We start from the raw sequence: 17,069 nt of genomic DNA on the forward strand, positions 1-17,069 counted from the left end.
ATAATTCTGTGAAGTATTTGGAACTATATCCTACGCAGACTGAGCAAGCAGATTCTCCAGAAAAGTGATCTAGAAAATATTAGGTGATCGGAAAGATCTGCCGAGTCTATCACACATCGTGGGGTATTGTCCCAGTGACGTCCATTTGATCCACCAAACAATACTCACCCCCGATGTCTGCCGTCTGATCTCAGATGGCATGTAGATCATATTCGGCCTTCGTGGGTTCAGGAGTTCTGGTAATGTCCTTATTTTCACACGTCTTACCCGCTTGTTTCTACATTGAACTTGGAAATAGAGCTCTGATAACTCAATAGGTACTTCGCGCAAGTTTGGAATAAAGCAGATTTGGGGCATGGTCTTCACGATCAGCTGCAAAATGTTCGCAACTGAAGTTGTCATGCCCTTGGGCCAGAATCAACCAATGATTTGTCGACCTTTAGAATCGCAACGAGAGAGTAGTTGTGTAGTGGCATCCCTGACGCGCGCAACTACACTGTGGAAGCACCTTCACTCTCTGAGACAAGCTCGGGCACGGCACCGTAGGAAGATTGATTGAAAGTTGCTTTAAACATTTATCCAGAATATACTCGCGAGCCACCAGAGCCCAGAACGAGTCTTACACCAAACCACCCCCCTATTCCGGTTACATAAACCTCGACCTCACCTCTGCGAGACAGGTGAAGTTCCTTTACTCCTCATCCTCCTCCTCGGCAACCTCAGCAGCCTCGACAACAGCCTTATTCGCCGTCTTGGTTCCCTTCTTACCCGTACCCTTGGCCCCGGCAGCGCCAGCGTTTCCTCCGGCGGCCTTGATGGACTGGTCAACGACGTCGCCGGCCTTTGTGGCAAGGGCGTCGTCCTTGGGCACCTCGGTGGCGGCCGGGTTGTCGGTGGAGGCGTTGAACTTGAGGGCGGTCGCGGGCTTGCCGGCGTTGGCGACGTCGTCGGCGATATTCTTGTTGAGCTTCTTAGTCTCCTCGTCTAGCTTGGCCGTCACGTTCTTGCCCTGCGCCTGCTGGGCCTGCAGGCCCATGACGGTAGCCGTGAGCTTGAGAACCTTGTTCTGAATCTTTGCGCGCTGTGGTACCGTGTTAGTCGCCTGGTTCAATAGCTAGAAGAAGATCCCGATATCTTACCTGAAGAGCCAGGGCGTCCTCGCCGGGTGCCGTCTTTGCAATTTCAACATTGTAGGCACCGCGCTCGGCTTGGTTGGCGATCTTGTTGACGTTATTGAGGAAAGCCAGATCTGCCTTGTCGACGGTGGACAAGTCCGTCGGCAGACCGCTCAACTTCTGGAGGGCGTCCTCCTTTGCGGTACCGGCGTTCTTGCCGCTGATGGATAGCTCGTCAAAGGTCTTAGCTGTCGCGAACACGGCGGCGCGCTTCTGGAGCTTGCTGCCGGACGAGGAGATGTCCCGGGAGGGGGCGGCCGAGGCAACGGCGACTAGGGTGGTGAAAACGGCGGAGAACTTCATTTTGTCTCTGGATTTTGAGGGATGTGGAATATTTTATAAGAAAAGAAGGTTAATAATAGAAAGGAATTGATTATATATGTTTATAGAGCGAAAGACGGGTCTGTTGGAAACGACAGCACAGCTGTGAAGAAAGAAAGATAAAGTGAAGGTATCGGAACTGAGACAACAGAGATTGAGTTGATGAGAGAGTTGGGTATCTGAACAGCCCGGCGGGATGTCTGACGATCTTATAGATCGAGTGGAGGCCTTTTCTTACGACTGCCTTACCTACACCGAACAAGCTCATCTTAATGTTGTGTCTCCATGCATGGAAGAGCACTGACGCTACAGGACGAACGTTCGGCGGCGCCGTCGGAAGTGACCAACTCTCGTCAGCGTGTAACGATACCCGCTTCTCCTCTTCTTCCTCGAAAGAGGCAAAGAGAAGAGTGAGGAAGCAGGGCTGGCGGCGGGCGCGGAGGACGTTTCAGGGTGAGATCATTCCGTACTGGGATCCAAGGACAATCATCTTGTACAAACATAGAACGGGTCCTTCGCTGTCTTGTGGCGAAGAATACTAGTCGAAAGAGAGGGAGACTGGGGGCGGGAGAGAAAGAGAATCTGGAGACCCGGCGAGCAGTAACCACACTCGTGGATCGTCCCTCTAGACGTCTAAAGACGCCGGTTCCGGGGCCTTCCTTGTCCTGCACGGAGGCTGAGCCTTAATGCCATCCCCTCCACATCGAGTCGTCTTGCATGTCGTCTCATGATGTGATGGCGACGAGTAAGGCACAGCAGTTGGAGAAGAGGGTAAGGATACGAGAAAAAGGCCTCGAGTCAGCCGGCGCAGCGCAACGTTGTGCGTGCTTTTGCTGCGACGAACACGCAACCACTTGGCCACGAGGCAGCCGTCGCCGCCTGAACTGTGCGGACAGATTGCAGGACAGCCAGCACGGAGTGCTCTGAGGGAGAACTGAGGTTACTAGCTGACGGCGGTGCTGAAGTGCGGCTCTCGCTCATGCGACAGGAAAAGTCAATCTTGAGACGAGTTTTACTGATGTTTTTGACAGCCTGAACCTAGAAGAAGAGATGAGATTGGTGTCTGTGTGAAGAGCAGCATGAGCGCGAGGGTCAGATTTAGCCGCTAGATCTCTTCGAATCCATCAGAGAGATAAATGTCTAGGCCTCTTCCCCAGATCTAATGTCCAGCATGTGTCCCTGAAGAAAGTAATCATGGATAGATTGTAAGGTTATTGGCTCCCCATATTACACGCTCACGGGAAACATACGGTGGGCGAGAAAGATTGGGTAGGTGGGAGGCAAGTGATTAAAATCAGCCCTGCGGTGATTGTAAGCATTGAGAGGCTGAAAACTGTTAATCTATCACACATGGCGTTTGAAGCTTGAATTTCGTCGGGGAAAAGTGGAGATAATGATTGGGTTATTTTCTACCTGTTAATTTACGTCTTGTTCCTCCACCCACACAACGCTCACTCGTCACTGCGTGAGCAAGTTAAAAAAAAAAAAAAAGCTCGTATCACTGAGAGTTCAAAGTTCAAACTCCCAGTGTGAGGAGCCGAAGGTCCCGCCCCACTTGGAGATAACTTCACCTCATCCGACCTGACTGCTCAACTCATCCACACACACCTATCCCTGCCCACCTCACGCGATCAACACTTCACCAAGGCAACCCAGCCCGTAAACACTAAATATACGCGGCCTGTCGGACTTTATTCCTTCTCAGCGCCTTTCATCAAATCCCGGCCGAAGAAAAAAATCTAGAACAGGGTATACTCTCTCTCTCTCTCTCGCCCGATTACTCAACGCATCCCGTTTCCCAGAAACCGCAGACTTTCCACTCACACTCAACCTAAACGCCAAGAACACAGTCCAGACTCACATCACAACCTAAACAACAACGAAAAACATGCCTCCCCGGATCCCAACCCCAGAAGACTTCACCCAAGTCCAAAAAGTCCTCCCCCTTAGCCTAGCCTTCCCAAACCCCCCAGAATCCACAACCGCAATCCTCCTCCTCTTCCACGGCCTAGGCGACTCCGAGGCCCCCTTCGCCGCCTTCGCCCGCGCAATGTCCCTCCCGGGCGTCCTCTCCATCTCCCTTCGCGGTCCCTCCCCGCTACCCCCGTCCATGCTGCCCGATGACGGTCACCCTTCTTCCACTTCCGCAAGCTCCGGTCACTTCCACTGGGGCGACGACATCACCTTCGACCCCTCCACAGACGCCCTCGCCACGGACCCGGGCTTCTCCAAATCCTCCACCCTCGTCGTCGACCGCCTCATCCGCGACACACTCGTCGCCCGCTGCGGCTGGGAGCTCAGCGACATCATCCTCTTCGGCTTCGGCCAAGGCGGGTCCCTGGCCTTGGGCATCGCATCGCAACTCCGTCTCGGCCCAAAGGTCGTAGACGTGACTGAGTCCTCCAATCCCACCGCTGCTGCTTCCTCAACAGCTGCATCTAAACCTAAGAGGAACGACAGCCACTTTGACGAAAACACCCTCAAAGGCGTCCTCTCGATCGGAGGTCCCCTGCCACCCTCTATGGTTCCCACAGTCAGCACGCGGGGCAAGTGCAAGACGAAAGCGTGTCTGGTCCAGCTCGACGACGACGCTTTTGATGCCGTGAAGGAAGAGTTCCTCGATGTCAGGGTCGTCAAGTGGAAGAGGAAAGACGTGGCCATGCCCCGTGATCGGGAGGAGATGTTTCCCCTGATGAAGTTCTTCGCAGAATGCCTCAAGAGCGGTTGGTGAGGTGGTCTTGAGCTTGATGTGTTACGAATTAAATCGGACACTCAGACTTGATTATCCAACGATCCATCAGCGTTGACCGCGCCGGTGGATGATGCTAGACTTGATCCTTGCTGACTTTACCAAACCGAAAGAGGAGCCTGGGTGGCAGGCATACAGAGCAGTGACATGAGGTATTTCCTTGTTCATAATCACATGAAGACTTAGGCCACGCCACTACTTATTCAAATGCGCAAAGAGTGAAGTGGTAATGAGCATACGAGATACTAGTTATTGACTGTTGGAAAACGCCTCCGAGGATCGCGGCTACGGACTATAATCATAAGGCTATTCGACGGTTTGATTTCTTCTCTCCATCGCCTTCCTTCTCTTCGCCACCAGAGATGAATCTACACCGTTAATTGCGCGTCAATTGCAGCGGGGCCGGTGCCGTTGAAGCACGGCCAATATCTCCTAATTGGTGGGGGTTCGGCTTCTGGTTTTCGGGTGCCGCAGTCGCTGCGCTTGATTGCATTGCGTGTTGCTTCGGTTCGCCCTCATCAACCTTGACCGTGGGATCTCCGCTGAGGGCGTGTGGAGCTGTCTGGCCCTGCATACCAACCGTCTGGTCGTCGTGGACACTGTGGGGTACTACTTGTGTACGGACTGGTGCCATGATATCCTGGCTAAGCCTATGATCGTGTACAGGAGTTGCCGTCTTGGTGGTTAAGTCATTGTGTACCGTGTGCTCCGTTGGCTCCTGAGCTACTTTGACAGTGGGATCCTGGTGAACGCTATGAGGGAGGCTGGCAGCCGGTGTTGCTGTCTTGGGATCTATGTTGATCTGATGAGGGGAGAGCCGTCGAGCCACTTGAACCATTGGGTCCTCGTGGACAGTATGCGGATGAATTTCTTCCGCAATTCCAAAAAGAGGGTCATTGTGAATAGTATGCGGGAATTGTCTGTTTCCAACTGGCTTCTTTTGGTCTTGACTGAGCCGGTGGGGCTCAGCGAAGTCAGCCACTGTGACGCGGGGATCCTGGGAACTCAGAGTCGGACTCTGACTTTGCTGGGTATCGGGAGTTCTCGCAGGAGTGTGTTTGTTACTGGTAGGAGGAGGCAATTGCTGGGAGCTGGCCTCTGGGGTAGCCTTCACTGGCGGACTCTGTGGCTTTGCTCTCTCCTTTGAACTACCGGATTCAGGTAACTCCACAATTCTCGGCAGGCTCTTTTCCTTCATCTGCATTTGCGCGGGCGACTTATACGGGTGGTTGGGCTGAGGCTTGAAGCGACGAATCTCAACTGGTGGAGGTCCTGGCGAAAAAGGGTAGGTGTTAAACTTTTTACATATTTTCTCTCGCACTAGGACTTCATTGTGATTCCCCATGAGAGTCCAGTATGGGTGAGCACAGGCGTGAAGTTCGTCGTCCTCGGTGCTGCCCGTGATGGCATATCTGTTCCGAATGTCACCACGTTGGTTGCTGAGCGGCCTCCTCCAGTTGCACACTATAGCAGTCAGATAATGCCTGCAAGGTTCTTAAGAGACTTTCCTTACTTATAGAGCTCAGGACACACGACCAACATGGACTGCTGCAACCACCTGAAGGTGGAGTCAAGGGGTCTTCGCCATAGGCAGCTCGCTCGAGTCTCTCGGCGGTGCGAGCATACACCATGCATGGGCATAGCGCTGCTTCTGTAGTAGTCTCCCGTTGCTTGGCCAGCCAATTGTGTGATCGGACTTGTCCCATGATGGGCTGTTTGTCTGGCTCTCGCCGTTGCACTGTCTCTGTTGAATTGTTCTCTCGCCTCCGTTGCCCTGCGCTGCTGGATGCTCTCGTGTTTTTGGGCCGATCCATGTTGATCTGAGGATGATGAATGCAATCTGAAGAGTATGGTCGATGACCTAAGAAATGTCAAACGACAGACTTAAGTAGCCAAGGCGGCAGACGATGGACGGTTACTAGAAGATTAGATGGATGATGAAAGTCAATGAACGATGTCGGTCTGTGGTAGTCGGGGTTACTGGAGGGAAATGGACAGCTTCTTTCTAACAATTTTTTCAAGCAGGCAGTGTGCACTTGCAAGATGCTGTGGGCTGCCCCTTCTCGGGTTGACGTCGCTGCCGCAATCTCTTGCTAGAAATACGCAAGAATTGACTCTGTATGGGCCAGACTAGGCATGCACATGAGGGATTACCTTCCGTCATTTTGACCGCTCGTTCATGGCGGAAAGAAGCGAGGCAAAATTGCAACCAAGCCAATCTTGACTGGTGCGCTCTTCAAGTGCGTGCCTCTTCGTTCCATGACAGTGAACTATGCTTGCATTAAGGGACTGTGCAAGCCAGCAATCAGCATCGCTACGATTACAATCTTGATATCAGGGACGGTAATACAGCATTGATCGTTCTAATTGCAGTGAGCCAACCCAACCGTGGTGGTATCCACGAACGGCTCCTGACACCTCACTCTTATACCGCAAGCCAGAATACGCCATGACACCATAGTATGTTGATGAAGGGGGGGGGGGGGTTATTTCCATTCCGATTCCAAACCTGATCTACTCGGCCTTGAGTCGCACCGCAGTCTGCTATTCCTCGGCACGCTCTTCATCTCTCCAGCCATTCGAATTTCGGGAAGCGCCGTTATGTAATGATCTCAGGGCTGTACTCCGAGTCTTATTCGACCATCTGGGCGGTGTCAGCGATAGCAAACGAGCATTCTGAAGCAAACTCACATTTTGACCTTGCCATCGTCACCACATGAAGCCAGCATACAAGGGTCTGCCGGGTTCCAGGTGACAGCATTGGTCCGAGGCTGATGCCCTTCAAGCCTCTCCACTGCAGCCCCGCTATTCTTGTGCCAGATGAGGATATTCCCATCTGAACGCAGTTCATCAGTTTTTGCCATCATAAACTCAGTCGCTTTTCACATACCTTCACTGCCGCTCACAACGAAGCTCTCATTTGCGCCGCCAAAGGCGCTCCGAATTATAAAGTCGCCGCCAGTGTGACCCAAGAACTTCTGGACCGACGTCCGATTTACCAGATCTATCAGTTGCAACTCGCCATCCTTCTTGTTGAGTAGTAAATGGCGTGAGTCTTCGCTGATACTCACGCATGTCGGCCGAGATTTGACCTCCATTTCGTACTCTAGCTCGCGTGTGAAGGCGTTGTAGACGTGAATCTTCTGTTCGTCGTCGACAGCCACGAGCCAGTGACCGTCCGGAGAACCACAGATGTCCTGGACTCTATGCTTCTTGCCCCATTCGCACATCATCTCGCCAGAGATACTCCACGTACGCAAGCCGTGTTGCTTGTCTAGAGATCCGGTGACAAAAGTCTTACTGTCCGCTGCCCACACACAGCCACTCGCAGGCTCCTCGAATCGCTCGAGCTTCAGAATTAGCTCTCCAGTCTACGAAGATATTAGCATTAGAGTCGAGGGAGAGATTCCGCGAGTGGGAATTACGCACCGTGGTATCCCACAGCCTGGCATACTTGTCCTGTGAGCATGTAACGATCATGGAGTCATCGGGGCTCCACGACAAACCGCCGACACCTTGAGCATGCGGCCGCAAGATCTGAGAGACCGAGAAAGAAGGCAAGTCCCAGATGACAACAGCTTCCCCACTTCCGCAAGCAGCCAGTCGCTGGCCGTCGTGAGAGAACAGAACTTGCCAGACCTCGCCGGTCAAGTCTGTGAGCTCTAACGCGACGTCAGTAGGGAAGTGACTCCTTTCACAATAGTGATCCGAGTATAATGAAGGAGATGATGCGGTCGTATGCCAGAGGCAGCTGTCTATTTGACTCTGCTTCACCTGCTGTAGAAGAACAGCAAGGCGATTCTCCGGCAGCATGACCGAGGGCGAGATGCATTCTATTGTTTCATCAGTACCCTGTATGTCACTAGAGGCATTGATGATACTTACTGGACAGTTCAGACAGCAGAACCTTTCTCGACTGGCCGTGAGCACCATCCCATTCCGCTTTAGCCTTCAAGTCTTCTGTAGACTGGCACATGAGAAGACTGGAGAGGAAATGTAGTTTTTGAGTATCTTGGTATAGCGGCGTCAGCTCGGTTCGCAGCACCATCAGAGCCCGGGAGGTATCTCGCTGCTCCAACAACTCGAGAAACTTTTGTTGCCGCAGCCAAAACCGCATGACATTCCGGTCAGATCCAGGAGCTAAGACGAGACCGTTCCCAGGTTGGCTTCGATCCTCGGACATGACTGCTCCGAAGAGCAGCTGTTCGGCCTCACCCCACTCGCCGCTAACGACCGCACTCCTAAAGGCGGCGACCGTCGGGCTCTCCAGCTCGTAGCCGCTGTCTTTGCTTACGCTCTCGGCAGCGCCCTGGTATCCCATGTCGGACAGAGCCTGTATGAGTATGCGGGTGACCTCCTCGCGATCGTGTCCATAGTAGGTTGAGGGAACGGATCTCTGAGCTTCCTTGTCAGAACGGGATGAGCCGTTCAGGGCAGCGGCTTTGCGAGCACCGTTTGTCGCGGACGCAGTCAGCGGGGCTTCCGTCGTCGCGCCGTTGGAATACGTCCTCGACGTTCCATTTGAGGCTGCTCCATCGCCGTCTGAGATCATGGTGGAGTCTCCTCTTCTGCGTTTTGAACGATGTAAGCCGGGTCGACTGGCAGCCGCGGACGTGGTAGGAGAGTCTCCCCGGTCCGCGTCAGAAGCTCTTCGTCTACGGCCCAAGACCTGACGAGGCGCCGAGGGAGATGCTATCGCTTCGGGGACAGTCGAGGAGAGTTGGGCGAGGGTCGGTTGGTAGGGGCTCGAAGTTGTAGAATCGTCAGAAGAGGAGGGGCGGGAAGCCGCGGGGGCTTGGGTTGGCACTGCGGTTGAAGATGTCTGGTCCGGCGGGGTGGGCACTTGTTGGTTGGCTGGAATAAGATGGGAATTGGGATTCGGATTGTAGTTGGGGTCCAGGTCGGCCTATGTTACCGCGGGAAGGCCCCGCGGTTGCTCTGGTCGGTCGATATCTTGAAAGGGACGGCGACGCCTATGTTATGGTAGGAATGTTGTGGCGAGTGCTTTGTCGCTAGGTGTTTAATTACAGAATAGCTCGAGAGAGGGTCGTGGTGCGGACTGGACGCGGATGCGGACGGACGGACTTGTGGGCGTACGGTGCAGTAGGGCGAAGCAGATGAGGTGCGTGAGATGGGAGGACGAGGTCTGGGAGCTGAGAGAAGGTGCGTGAGGAGGGAAGAGAGAGTGAGGGAGAAACGTGGGCCGTGAGACGTAAGGTAGTGTAAGATGGAAGGTGAAGCTTTGAAGTTTGGAGTTCATGGGTGCAGGTTTCGGGGTTGCTAGATGGTAGAGGTTATGGGTAGACATCTCCTTGCCTTCCAGGTTCCATTACCTCAATCCCGGTGATGGGTAGCACTGTACTCTGTACCTACTCTGTAAGGTATCCGTAAGGTAGGCCGCAGGCGTTCGTTCGGTAGCACAGTACCTCTGCAGACGCAGCCTTCACTTGCCAGGGAAGGTCGCTACGTAGGCTGGGAGAGACCCGTGGCCGGCAGCGGCGCACTGCTGCGGCACCCTGACTGGGCAAACGCTGGGACAAGCGGGCAAGCAGATGACGGGATGCTTTTCGATTGGACACCCGGCAGTGTCTCTGCGCACAAAGGTGGAGACGGATGACCTGCTTGCTGGGGTGGTTGGAGGAACGACTCACTAAACGCAATCTAGGACAGTGAAGCTCGCTAACACACCACTCTAGACCACCCAAGAACACAAGAAGGATCTCAACCCGCCTTACCTTACCTTAAATGACCAGACTGAGAGGGGGAAGAGGGTCACATGCTCAGCTAGCATCTCTCTCATGAATCAGTGAAGTTGAAGTGCGGTTTACAGGATGTGATCTGTAACGTTCTCCCCCATCAGCGAGGTACAAATGGCTGGGGAAGCTTATCAGTCGGTTCGGTGGATATCTCCGAGAGAGCAGAGGTTGGTTACCTACCTTACCTGCTGTTACCTTTCAGCGGTGGTACTCGAGGAACATGACAGTCATACACTTGCGAGACTTGTCCAAATTACACCAGTTGCTGTCGTCGATATGACGAGACGTTCGCCTTCTAAAGTGTCTCGGCACAAGGTATTGCCTATATCAAAAGTGTGGATGAACATGCAGTCTGCCGTCAGCCGTCTTGATCGAGGTTGCATGTCGCACCGCCGGCCACTTAAACGCACCTCAGCTGCCAGAAAGTCTCCAACGCATCAACGCCTCGTGGGAGTGCCCTGGCCCAGCTCTTGACCGGTTCCTTATCGCCATTCGTCGTTTCGGTCCGGGCGTTGAAGCAACGAACCCTTGTCCAGATGGTATGCAACTTGCTGCAGTACCTATCTTGCATCTAGCTGCAGAAGACTGAGTATTGATTCAAGACTGCCCAAATTGCCAGGCGATACACTACAATGAAGGTCCTCAGGAAGCGCCAGTAGACACATATCCTTTTGCTAGTTGGGCTGAATTCAGCAAGTGCATATGGAGCCTTGTTCGCAGCCAGTGTAAGCCGAGGTGACAGATTGTATGGTGAGTCGAAGAAACTTGGGTTTCAGGCATAGCTTATTGGGGAGATAGGCAGGAGGTAATGGGCCAGAGGGGAACAAGACGAGCAACGACTAGCTGAAGGTGACTAGATTCTGAGCATTTAGACTTGCGTATTGCAATCCATACTACTCGTCAGCTTCAATATTGTTGCAAATACTACTCGTATAGCACTTGCGTGGCACAAGTGACGTACGCTTAGGCACCTGCTTTTTGTTCCAAATTGTCTACAGGTGTGAGAAGTGCGGTGTGCGGTGTAGCCAAGGTGTGCTTCCCATACGTAGGATCAAGGTGTGTCAGGAGCTGTCCCCGGTGTGAGGTGTACACTACCTTACCTAAGGAACCTTAGGTTGGCCAAGCCGTCACGTGTGACACCTGTGCCCAAGTGAGAGAAGTGGAAGGTCGCCTGCCAGCCCAACGCCCCGCCAAATGCTGTTTCGCTGCGCCTGTCGTTGTCGGCAGAGTGACAGGGGCCTACGACACCGGTGGGGACCGGACGCATGTGGCTGGTGCGTCAGGGATCCCAGGCACACCTACTCTCAGTCTCGGGGCAGCAGCAGCAGCAGCGTGTGTACCAACTACGGATAGGCTCTTGACATCTGTGATCTGGGCCCGGTGCTTGCGACGTCCGCCTCCCACCATCCCTCAACCAAAACACCTGCAAACTTGCAACTTGCACGATACCTCGCATTTTTGCTGATATACATACCCGTCGACGCCGACACAAAGGGGGTATTACGACTGCCCTTCACTTGATCTGCGCTCCCGCCCTCTTCCTCGCCTCCTTCTCGAACCCCAACCCCCCTTTCCGGGAGCTTCCACGTATTGCGATTCAGGAGCCATCTGCGACACTACTCTCGACAAAGAAGTCTGTCCTCGACTCGACCCTCGCCTCTGCCCAACACACGATCACCACATCCCCCAAAAGTCCCACGCTGCATCGCAACAATGAGCGCGCCCCCCGCTTCCAGCCAAGGTGGCATCTCTGATCCCGCCTTGATCACGTATGTGACACCCAACAACACCCCTCGACCCCTCGATGCACTCTGGAAGCTAACTATGCGCTGCCCCTCAGCCTCGTGAACAAGCTCCAGGATGTCTTCACAACAGTTGGCGTCACCAACCCTATCGATCTTCCTCAAATCGTCGTCGTTGGTAGTCAGTCTAGCGGTAAGAGTTCCGTCTTGGAGAACATCGTAGGAAGAGACTTGTGAGTGTGACAACCACCATCCGGCCCCGCCATCCCATGTCTTCCAGCCCTCGAGGCATCTAACAACTTTGATCCTTGCAGCTTGCCCCGAGGCTCTGGAATCTGCACCCGTCGACCCCTCGTCCTGCAACTCATCAACCGTCCCGCAACTTCACAGAATGGCGTCGAGGAAGTGGAAAACAGCACCGACAAGGCGGCCAACGCCGACGAATGGGGCGAGTTCCTCCATATCCCTGGCCAAAAATTCTACGACTTCAACAAGATTCGCGATGAGATTAGCAGAGAAACGGAGGCCAAGGTCGGCCGCAACGCAGGCATTTCGCCCGCTCCCATCAACTTGAGAGTTTACTCCCCGAACGTCCTTACTCTGACCCTGGTTGATTTGCCGGGCCTAACAAGAGTGCCAGTGGGAGACCAGCCCCGCGATATCGAGCGTCAGATCCGCGATATGATTCTCAAGTACATCTCCAAGTCCAACGCCATCATTCTCGCCGTCACAGCTGCCAATATCGATCTTGCCAACTCCGACGGTCTCAAGCTCGCCCGCGAGGTCGACCCCGAGGGTCAGCGAACGATTGGTGTTCTCACCAAGGTGGATCTTATGGACGAGGGCACTGATGTCGTTGATATTCTGGCTGGACGCATCATTCCTTTGCGGCTGGGTTACGTCCCTGTGGTCAACCGTGGCCAGCGAGATATTGACAACAAGAAGCCGATTATGGCAGCCCTGGAGAACGAGAAGAACTTCTTCGACAACCACAAGGCATACAGGAACAAGAGCTCGTACTGCGGAACTCCCTATTTGGCTAGAAAGCTCAACCTCATTCTGATGATGCACATCAAGCAGACCCTGCCCGATATCAAGGCTCGCATCTCGAGCTCACTGCAAAAGTACTCTGCCGAGCTGGACAGCTTGGGACTCAGCATGCTGGGCAACAGCGCAAACATTGTTCTCAACATCATCACCGAGTTCACAAATGAGTGGCGGACGGTCTTGGACGGCAACAATACAGAGCTTTCCAGCACGGAATTGTCGGGAGGTGCAAGAATCAGCTTTGTGTTCCACGAGCTATACTCCAACGGTGTCAAGGCCGTGGACCCTTTCGACGTGGTCAAGGATGTTGATATCCGCACGATCCTGTACAACTCTTCCGGTTCCTCCCCGGCTCTCTTCGTCGGCACTACTGCTTTCGAGTTGATTGTGAAGCAGCAGATCAAGCGCTTGGAAGACCCGAGTCTGAAGTGCGTGTCCCTCGTCTACGATGAGCTGGTGCGCATTCTGTCCCAGCTCTTGGGTAAGTCGCTGTACCGCAGATATCCTTCGCTCAAGGAGAAGGTTCACACCGTGGTTATCAATTTCTTCAAGAAGGCCATGGAACCCACCAACAAGCTGGTCAAGGATCTCGTGGCTATGGAGGCATGCTACATCAACACTGGTCACCCTGACTTCTTGAACGGCCACAGGGCTATGGCTATGGTGAATGAGCGCTACAACCCCTCCAAGCCCGTCCAGGTTGATCCCAAGACCGGCAAGCCTCTGCCGGGAGGCACTCCCAGAGCGTCCAGCCCAGTTGTGCCTGAAGATGCCACCAACGGAGGCTTCTTTGGCAGCTTCTTCGCCGCGAAGAACAAGAAGAAGGCGGCAGCCATGGAGGCTCCCCCGCCGACACTCAAGGCTTCCGGAACGCTGTCAGAGCGCGAGAACATTGAGGTGGAAGTCATCAGTATGTCTCCATTGTTCCACTTTACTCGAGAAACGCTAACGATGATGCACAGAGCTGCTTATCTCTTCCTACTACAACATTGTGAGGCGGACCATGATCGATATGGTTCCCAAGGCCATCATGCTTACTCTTGTTCAGTAAGTATACACTGAACTTCGTCAGCGAGATTTTGTCAGCTAACAGTAGGGCAGATTCACCAAGGACGAGATGCAGAAGGAGCTTTTGGAGAACATGTACCGCACTGACACCCTGGACGACCTGCTCAAGGAGAGCGACTTCACCATCCGAAGAAGAAAGGAGTGCCAGCAAATGGTGGAGTCCCTTGGCAAGGCCAGCGAGATTGTCAGCCAGGTCCAGTAAGAGACGTGAGACGACATACAAAGTGGCTTCTGAGAAGCACTCAAATTTTTGCCTGCTGAGATGCTGGCCGCCCCATGCTTCCGGAGACACGAAAACTAGAAAGAGCGCGGCGTTCAGGCGGTGAAATCTTCCCAAAAATCGTCGGCGGAGACCCTGGAGGCGTGGGAGACGGTAAACAATCGGACAGCGGCGGGTGCGGTGATAGTCCTTTAATGAGAGTGGCATACATTTGTTTCTTGTGATGAATACCGAATCAAGATGGCCAAAGAGGATATAGCAAGAGAGAGGCAGCAATGAAAGATCACGTTCCCAACCCGCTTTTCCTGTTCCTGTGCGACGCGCCTCAATTTCCAGTCGAGAGCCTTTCTGAATTTGTATGTGCTTGGTTTGCGACACTTTACGGGGCGTTATCAATCAAGCTCTACAGATTCACCATTCAGACGATCTTTCGAGTGGCACGTTCGTCCCTCGTGTAAGGATCCGACTGGCCGGCCGTTGGCCCCGGAATCAAGACTGCTCCAAAGTGACCAAGACCCGGTGAATCATGCAATCAAACTAAACCTTGACCTAGATTGGGATCTCCTGGTGTTATTTCGTTTGGCCTATGGAAGGAAAGCTGACTGCAACTTACGGGGCAGATATGGGCATCAAAGTGACGTTCATACTTCCCGGACGCCAGCCACTATGGCATAAAGTGATGGGCAGATGGGATGCAAAGGAGAGGTACGAATACGCCTTGGAGACACGCATGCGCACGGTATTCGCCCGCTATTCCGTACTTGCTACCTAACGTGCTAACGAACATCTCTTTTTGGTTTTTTCACCTCATGTTACGTCGCGCTAGTGCGCAAGTTAGTGTTCCACGTCGGTCAATGCCTGCTCGCTGAGCTTGGTGAAACATTTCCCGGGTAGCGGGAAGCATCAGGGTAGCTTCCGTGCTCTGTCTCTCTCACTCCCTCTCCCTCTCGAGGTTCCTTCCCTTCCCCGCAGCATTGAATGGGAAAGCTTGAGCTCTGGCAGAGAGAGGGAGGTCTAGACAAGGTCTAGACGGATAGGCCGGGAGAGGGGAAGGGGAAAGGTAGATCGTAAAGGTAGGTAGTTGGGAGAGAGAGGGGGGAGAGATGGTATTGATAAACTCACCGTGCCCTCCCTTACCTCCCTTTCTTTGTTCATCTCCTGCGTGCACTGTTCTATACCCAACTGCAAACTTCCGACTTGCTAGGACGTCAATGACCGAAAGACGCGGATATCACGTGTTGTGAGAAATACAGCTGCAGAGCTTCTTCGAAGCGATAGACCCAACAGCCCAGGGCCGGAAACTTTAATAAAGGAAGAACAAACCAGCAAAAAAGCCGCCAAGATGATGGCAGTAGATTTCATCCGCTCCCAGTTCAAAAAGCTCCCCTACCCATCCGACGACTGCGCCGGCCGCACCATCATCGTCACGGGCTCCAACGTCGGCCTGGGCCTCGAAGCGGCGCGGCACTTTGTGCGGCTCAATGCCGCCAAGGTGATCCTCGCCGTGCGCAGCACCGACAAAGGCGAGGCGGCCAAGACGGACATTGAGCTGACGACGGGCCGGCGCGGCGTCGTCGAGGTGTGGCCGCTGGACCAGGCGTCGTTTGAGAGCGTCAAAGAGTTCGCGGCGCGCGCGGACAAGCTGCCGCGGCTGGACTACGCGGTACTGAACGCGAGCATCGCGACGAGCAAGAGGGTCGACGCCGAGGGGTGGGAGAGCACGATTACGGTGAACGTGCTGAGCACGTTCTTGTTGGGGTTGAAGTTATTGCCGGTGCTGAGGAGGACGGGCAAGACGCATAATGTCACGCCCAAGATTGTGATTGTCGCTTCGGATGCGAGTCAAATGGTGAGTTTTTATTGTGCTTTTTCCCTTTTACCTCAAATAGCATGAGGTATCTCGGGGAGTTTTTCATCCACTTACACGCAATTCGTGCCCGGGCAGGCCAAATTCCACGAACGCAATGAGGAAGACATTTACAAGGCCCTCAACACCAATAAGAGCTTGACGGACCGGTACAACACGTCCAAGCTGATGCAGGTGATCCTGGCGCGTCAGATGGCCATCGCGGCGGACGCGTCCGGCAAGGGGCGGGTGCAGGTGACGACGCTGAACCCGGGTCTCTGCGCGACGGCGCTGTTCCGCAATATCCCCTTCCCGCTGACGATCGTCGTCAAAGTCGGGTTGAAGCTGCTGGCGCGGTCGGCCGAGGTCGGGTCGCGGTGCCTGACGGCGAGCGCGTTCGCCGGCGAGGAGGCCCACGGGCGGTACATGAGCGACTGCGTCGTCGTGCGGTTCCCCAAGGTCATGCAGGGCGAGGAGGGGGAGCAGATGCAGGGGCGGGTGTGGGAGGAGACTGTGGAGCTGCTGAATGGGGTTGATCCCGGGGTTTCGATGAACCTTTGAGTGTGCTTTTGGAGGTTGGGTTGAATGGTATTGGGTGTAATGGTTCTGTTCGTGAACAATAATTTGCAAGATACCTTTTTTGAGGAATATGTCATGTTTCATTGCTATCTAGGCTGTGTGTGAGATTACTTTACTTTCTCATGTGAGTATACGGATACTGCAATGAAAATGATCATGATATCTACAAGCTTGGAAGTAGGGCGCAGCCTAGGTATTAAGGAGGAAATATCCTTACGATACCAATTCGTCAATTCAACCCGATAATCGCTATTCAATCATCTTATGTACACAAGTATACATACCTTATAGTATAAGTACGCAGGGGCTGATTTTGATACTTCGGGCTGTATAAATTGTATCACATATCAACAGCTAAAAAGAGTAAACTTCAATAAGGGCTGTTCTTGTGGATATGCACTTTGGAGTGCTTGGCACTCTCAAAGTGACAGAAGCACGGAGTAGTTAGGAGCCAACGAAATCCTATCTCATCCCGTCCCATCGGCCCTGTGTTCATGGCCAGTTCAAGCAACCACCTAACTTGATCTCCAGTAACCCCACACCGAGTACATCATGCACCGGCAATA

The 17,069-nt window shown here is 53.6% G+C and overlaps 6 protein-coding genes across 6 annotated transcripts; 3 read left to right on the plus strand and 3 right to left on the minus strand.

The window, feature by feature from the left end:
- Positions 1 to 691: 691 nt before the first annotated feature.
- On the minus strand, positions 692 to 1,478 carry BDZ83DRAFT_747576 (uncharacterized protein; the record flags this gene model as incomplete). The annotated part of the gene is made up of 2 exons (XM_060513457.1): positions 692 to 1,081; positions 1,140 to 1,478. The coding sequence occupies 2 exons, from the start codon at positions 1,476 to 1,478 to the stop codon at positions 692 to 694; spliced, it is 729 nt and encodes a 242-aa protein (XP_060370420.1).
- Positions 1,479 to 3,206: 1,728 nt separating this feature from the next.
- Positions 3,207 to 4,424, plus strand: BDZ83DRAFT_403094 (phospholipase/Carboxylesterase superfamily protein). The gene is made up of 2 exons (XM_060502856.1): positions 3,207 to 3,245; positions 3,299 to 4,424. The coding sequence occupies exon 2, from the start codon at positions 3,385 to 3,387 to the stop codon at positions 4,225 to 4,227; it is 843 nt and encodes a 280-aa protein (XP_060370421.1). The 5' UTR covers positions 3,207 to 3,245; positions 3,299 to 3,384; the 3' UTR covers positions 4,228 to 4,424.
- A 197-nt stretch (positions 4,425 to 4,621) lies between these two features.
- On the minus strand, positions 4,622 to 5,951 carry BDZ83DRAFT_647127 (uncharacterized protein; the record flags this gene model as incomplete). Its single annotated transcript, XM_060510046.1, has 2 exons — positions 4,622 to 5,709; positions 5,759 to 5,951. 2 exons carry the CDS (start codon positions 5,949 to 5,951, stop codon positions 4,622 to 4,624), a joined length of 1,281 nt encoding a protein of 426 aa, XP_060370422.1.
- Positions 5,952 to 6,789: 838 nt separating this feature from the next.
- BDZ83DRAFT_566932 (WD domain-containing protein) lies at positions 6,790 to 8,797 on the minus strand (the record flags this gene model as incomplete). Its single annotated transcript, XM_060503901.1, has 5 exons — positions 6,790 to 6,889; positions 6,937 to 7,081; positions 7,136 to 7,616; positions 7,675 to 8,078; positions 8,131 to 8,797. 5 exons carry the CDS (start codon positions 8,795 to 8,797, stop codon positions 6,790 to 6,792), a joined length of 1,797 nt encoding a protein of 598 aa, XP_060370423.1.
- A 2,917-nt stretch (positions 8,798 to 11,714) lies between these two features.
- On the plus strand, positions 11,715 to 14,060 carry BDZ83DRAFT_566969 (vacuolar protein sorting-associated protein 1; the record flags this gene model as incomplete). The annotated part of the gene is made up of 5 exons (XM_060503906.1): positions 11,715 to 11,770; positions 11,842 to 11,976; positions 12,058 to 13,700; positions 13,753 to 13,837; positions 13,892 to 14,060. The coding sequence occupies 5 exons, from the start codon at positions 11,715 to 11,717 to the stop codon at positions 14,058 to 14,060; spliced, it is 2,088 nt and encodes a 695-aa protein (XP_060370424.1).
- Positions 14,061 to 15,420: 1,360 nt separating this feature from the next.
- Positions 15,421 to 16,485, plus strand: BDZ83DRAFT_747580 (short-chain dehydrogenase; the record flags this gene model as incomplete). Its single annotated transcript, XM_060513458.1, has 2 exons — positions 15,421 to 15,927; positions 16,024 to 16,485. 2 exons carry the CDS (start codon positions 15,421 to 15,423, stop codon positions 16,483 to 16,485), a joined length of 969 nt encoding a protein of 322 aa, XP_060370425.1.
- Between the last annotated feature and the right edge of the window lie 584 nt (positions 16,486 to 17,069).

The sequence above is a fragment of the Colletotrichum acutatum genome, assembly GCF_030867785.1.
Source record: "Colletotrichum acutatum strain CBS 112980 chromosome Unknown BDZ83scaffold_7, whole genome shotgun sequence".
Classification (NCBI taxonomy): Eukaryota; Fungi; Ascomycota; class Sordariomycetes; order Glomerellales; family Glomerellaceae; genus Colletotrichum; species Colletotrichum acutatum.

Bases quoted from the DNA above. Each gene is read 5' to 3' on its own strand.
- BDZ83DRAFT_403094 (XM_060502856.1), top strand. From the start codon at position 3,385: ATGCCTCCCCGGATCCCAACCCCAGAAGACTTCACCCAAGTCCAAAAA.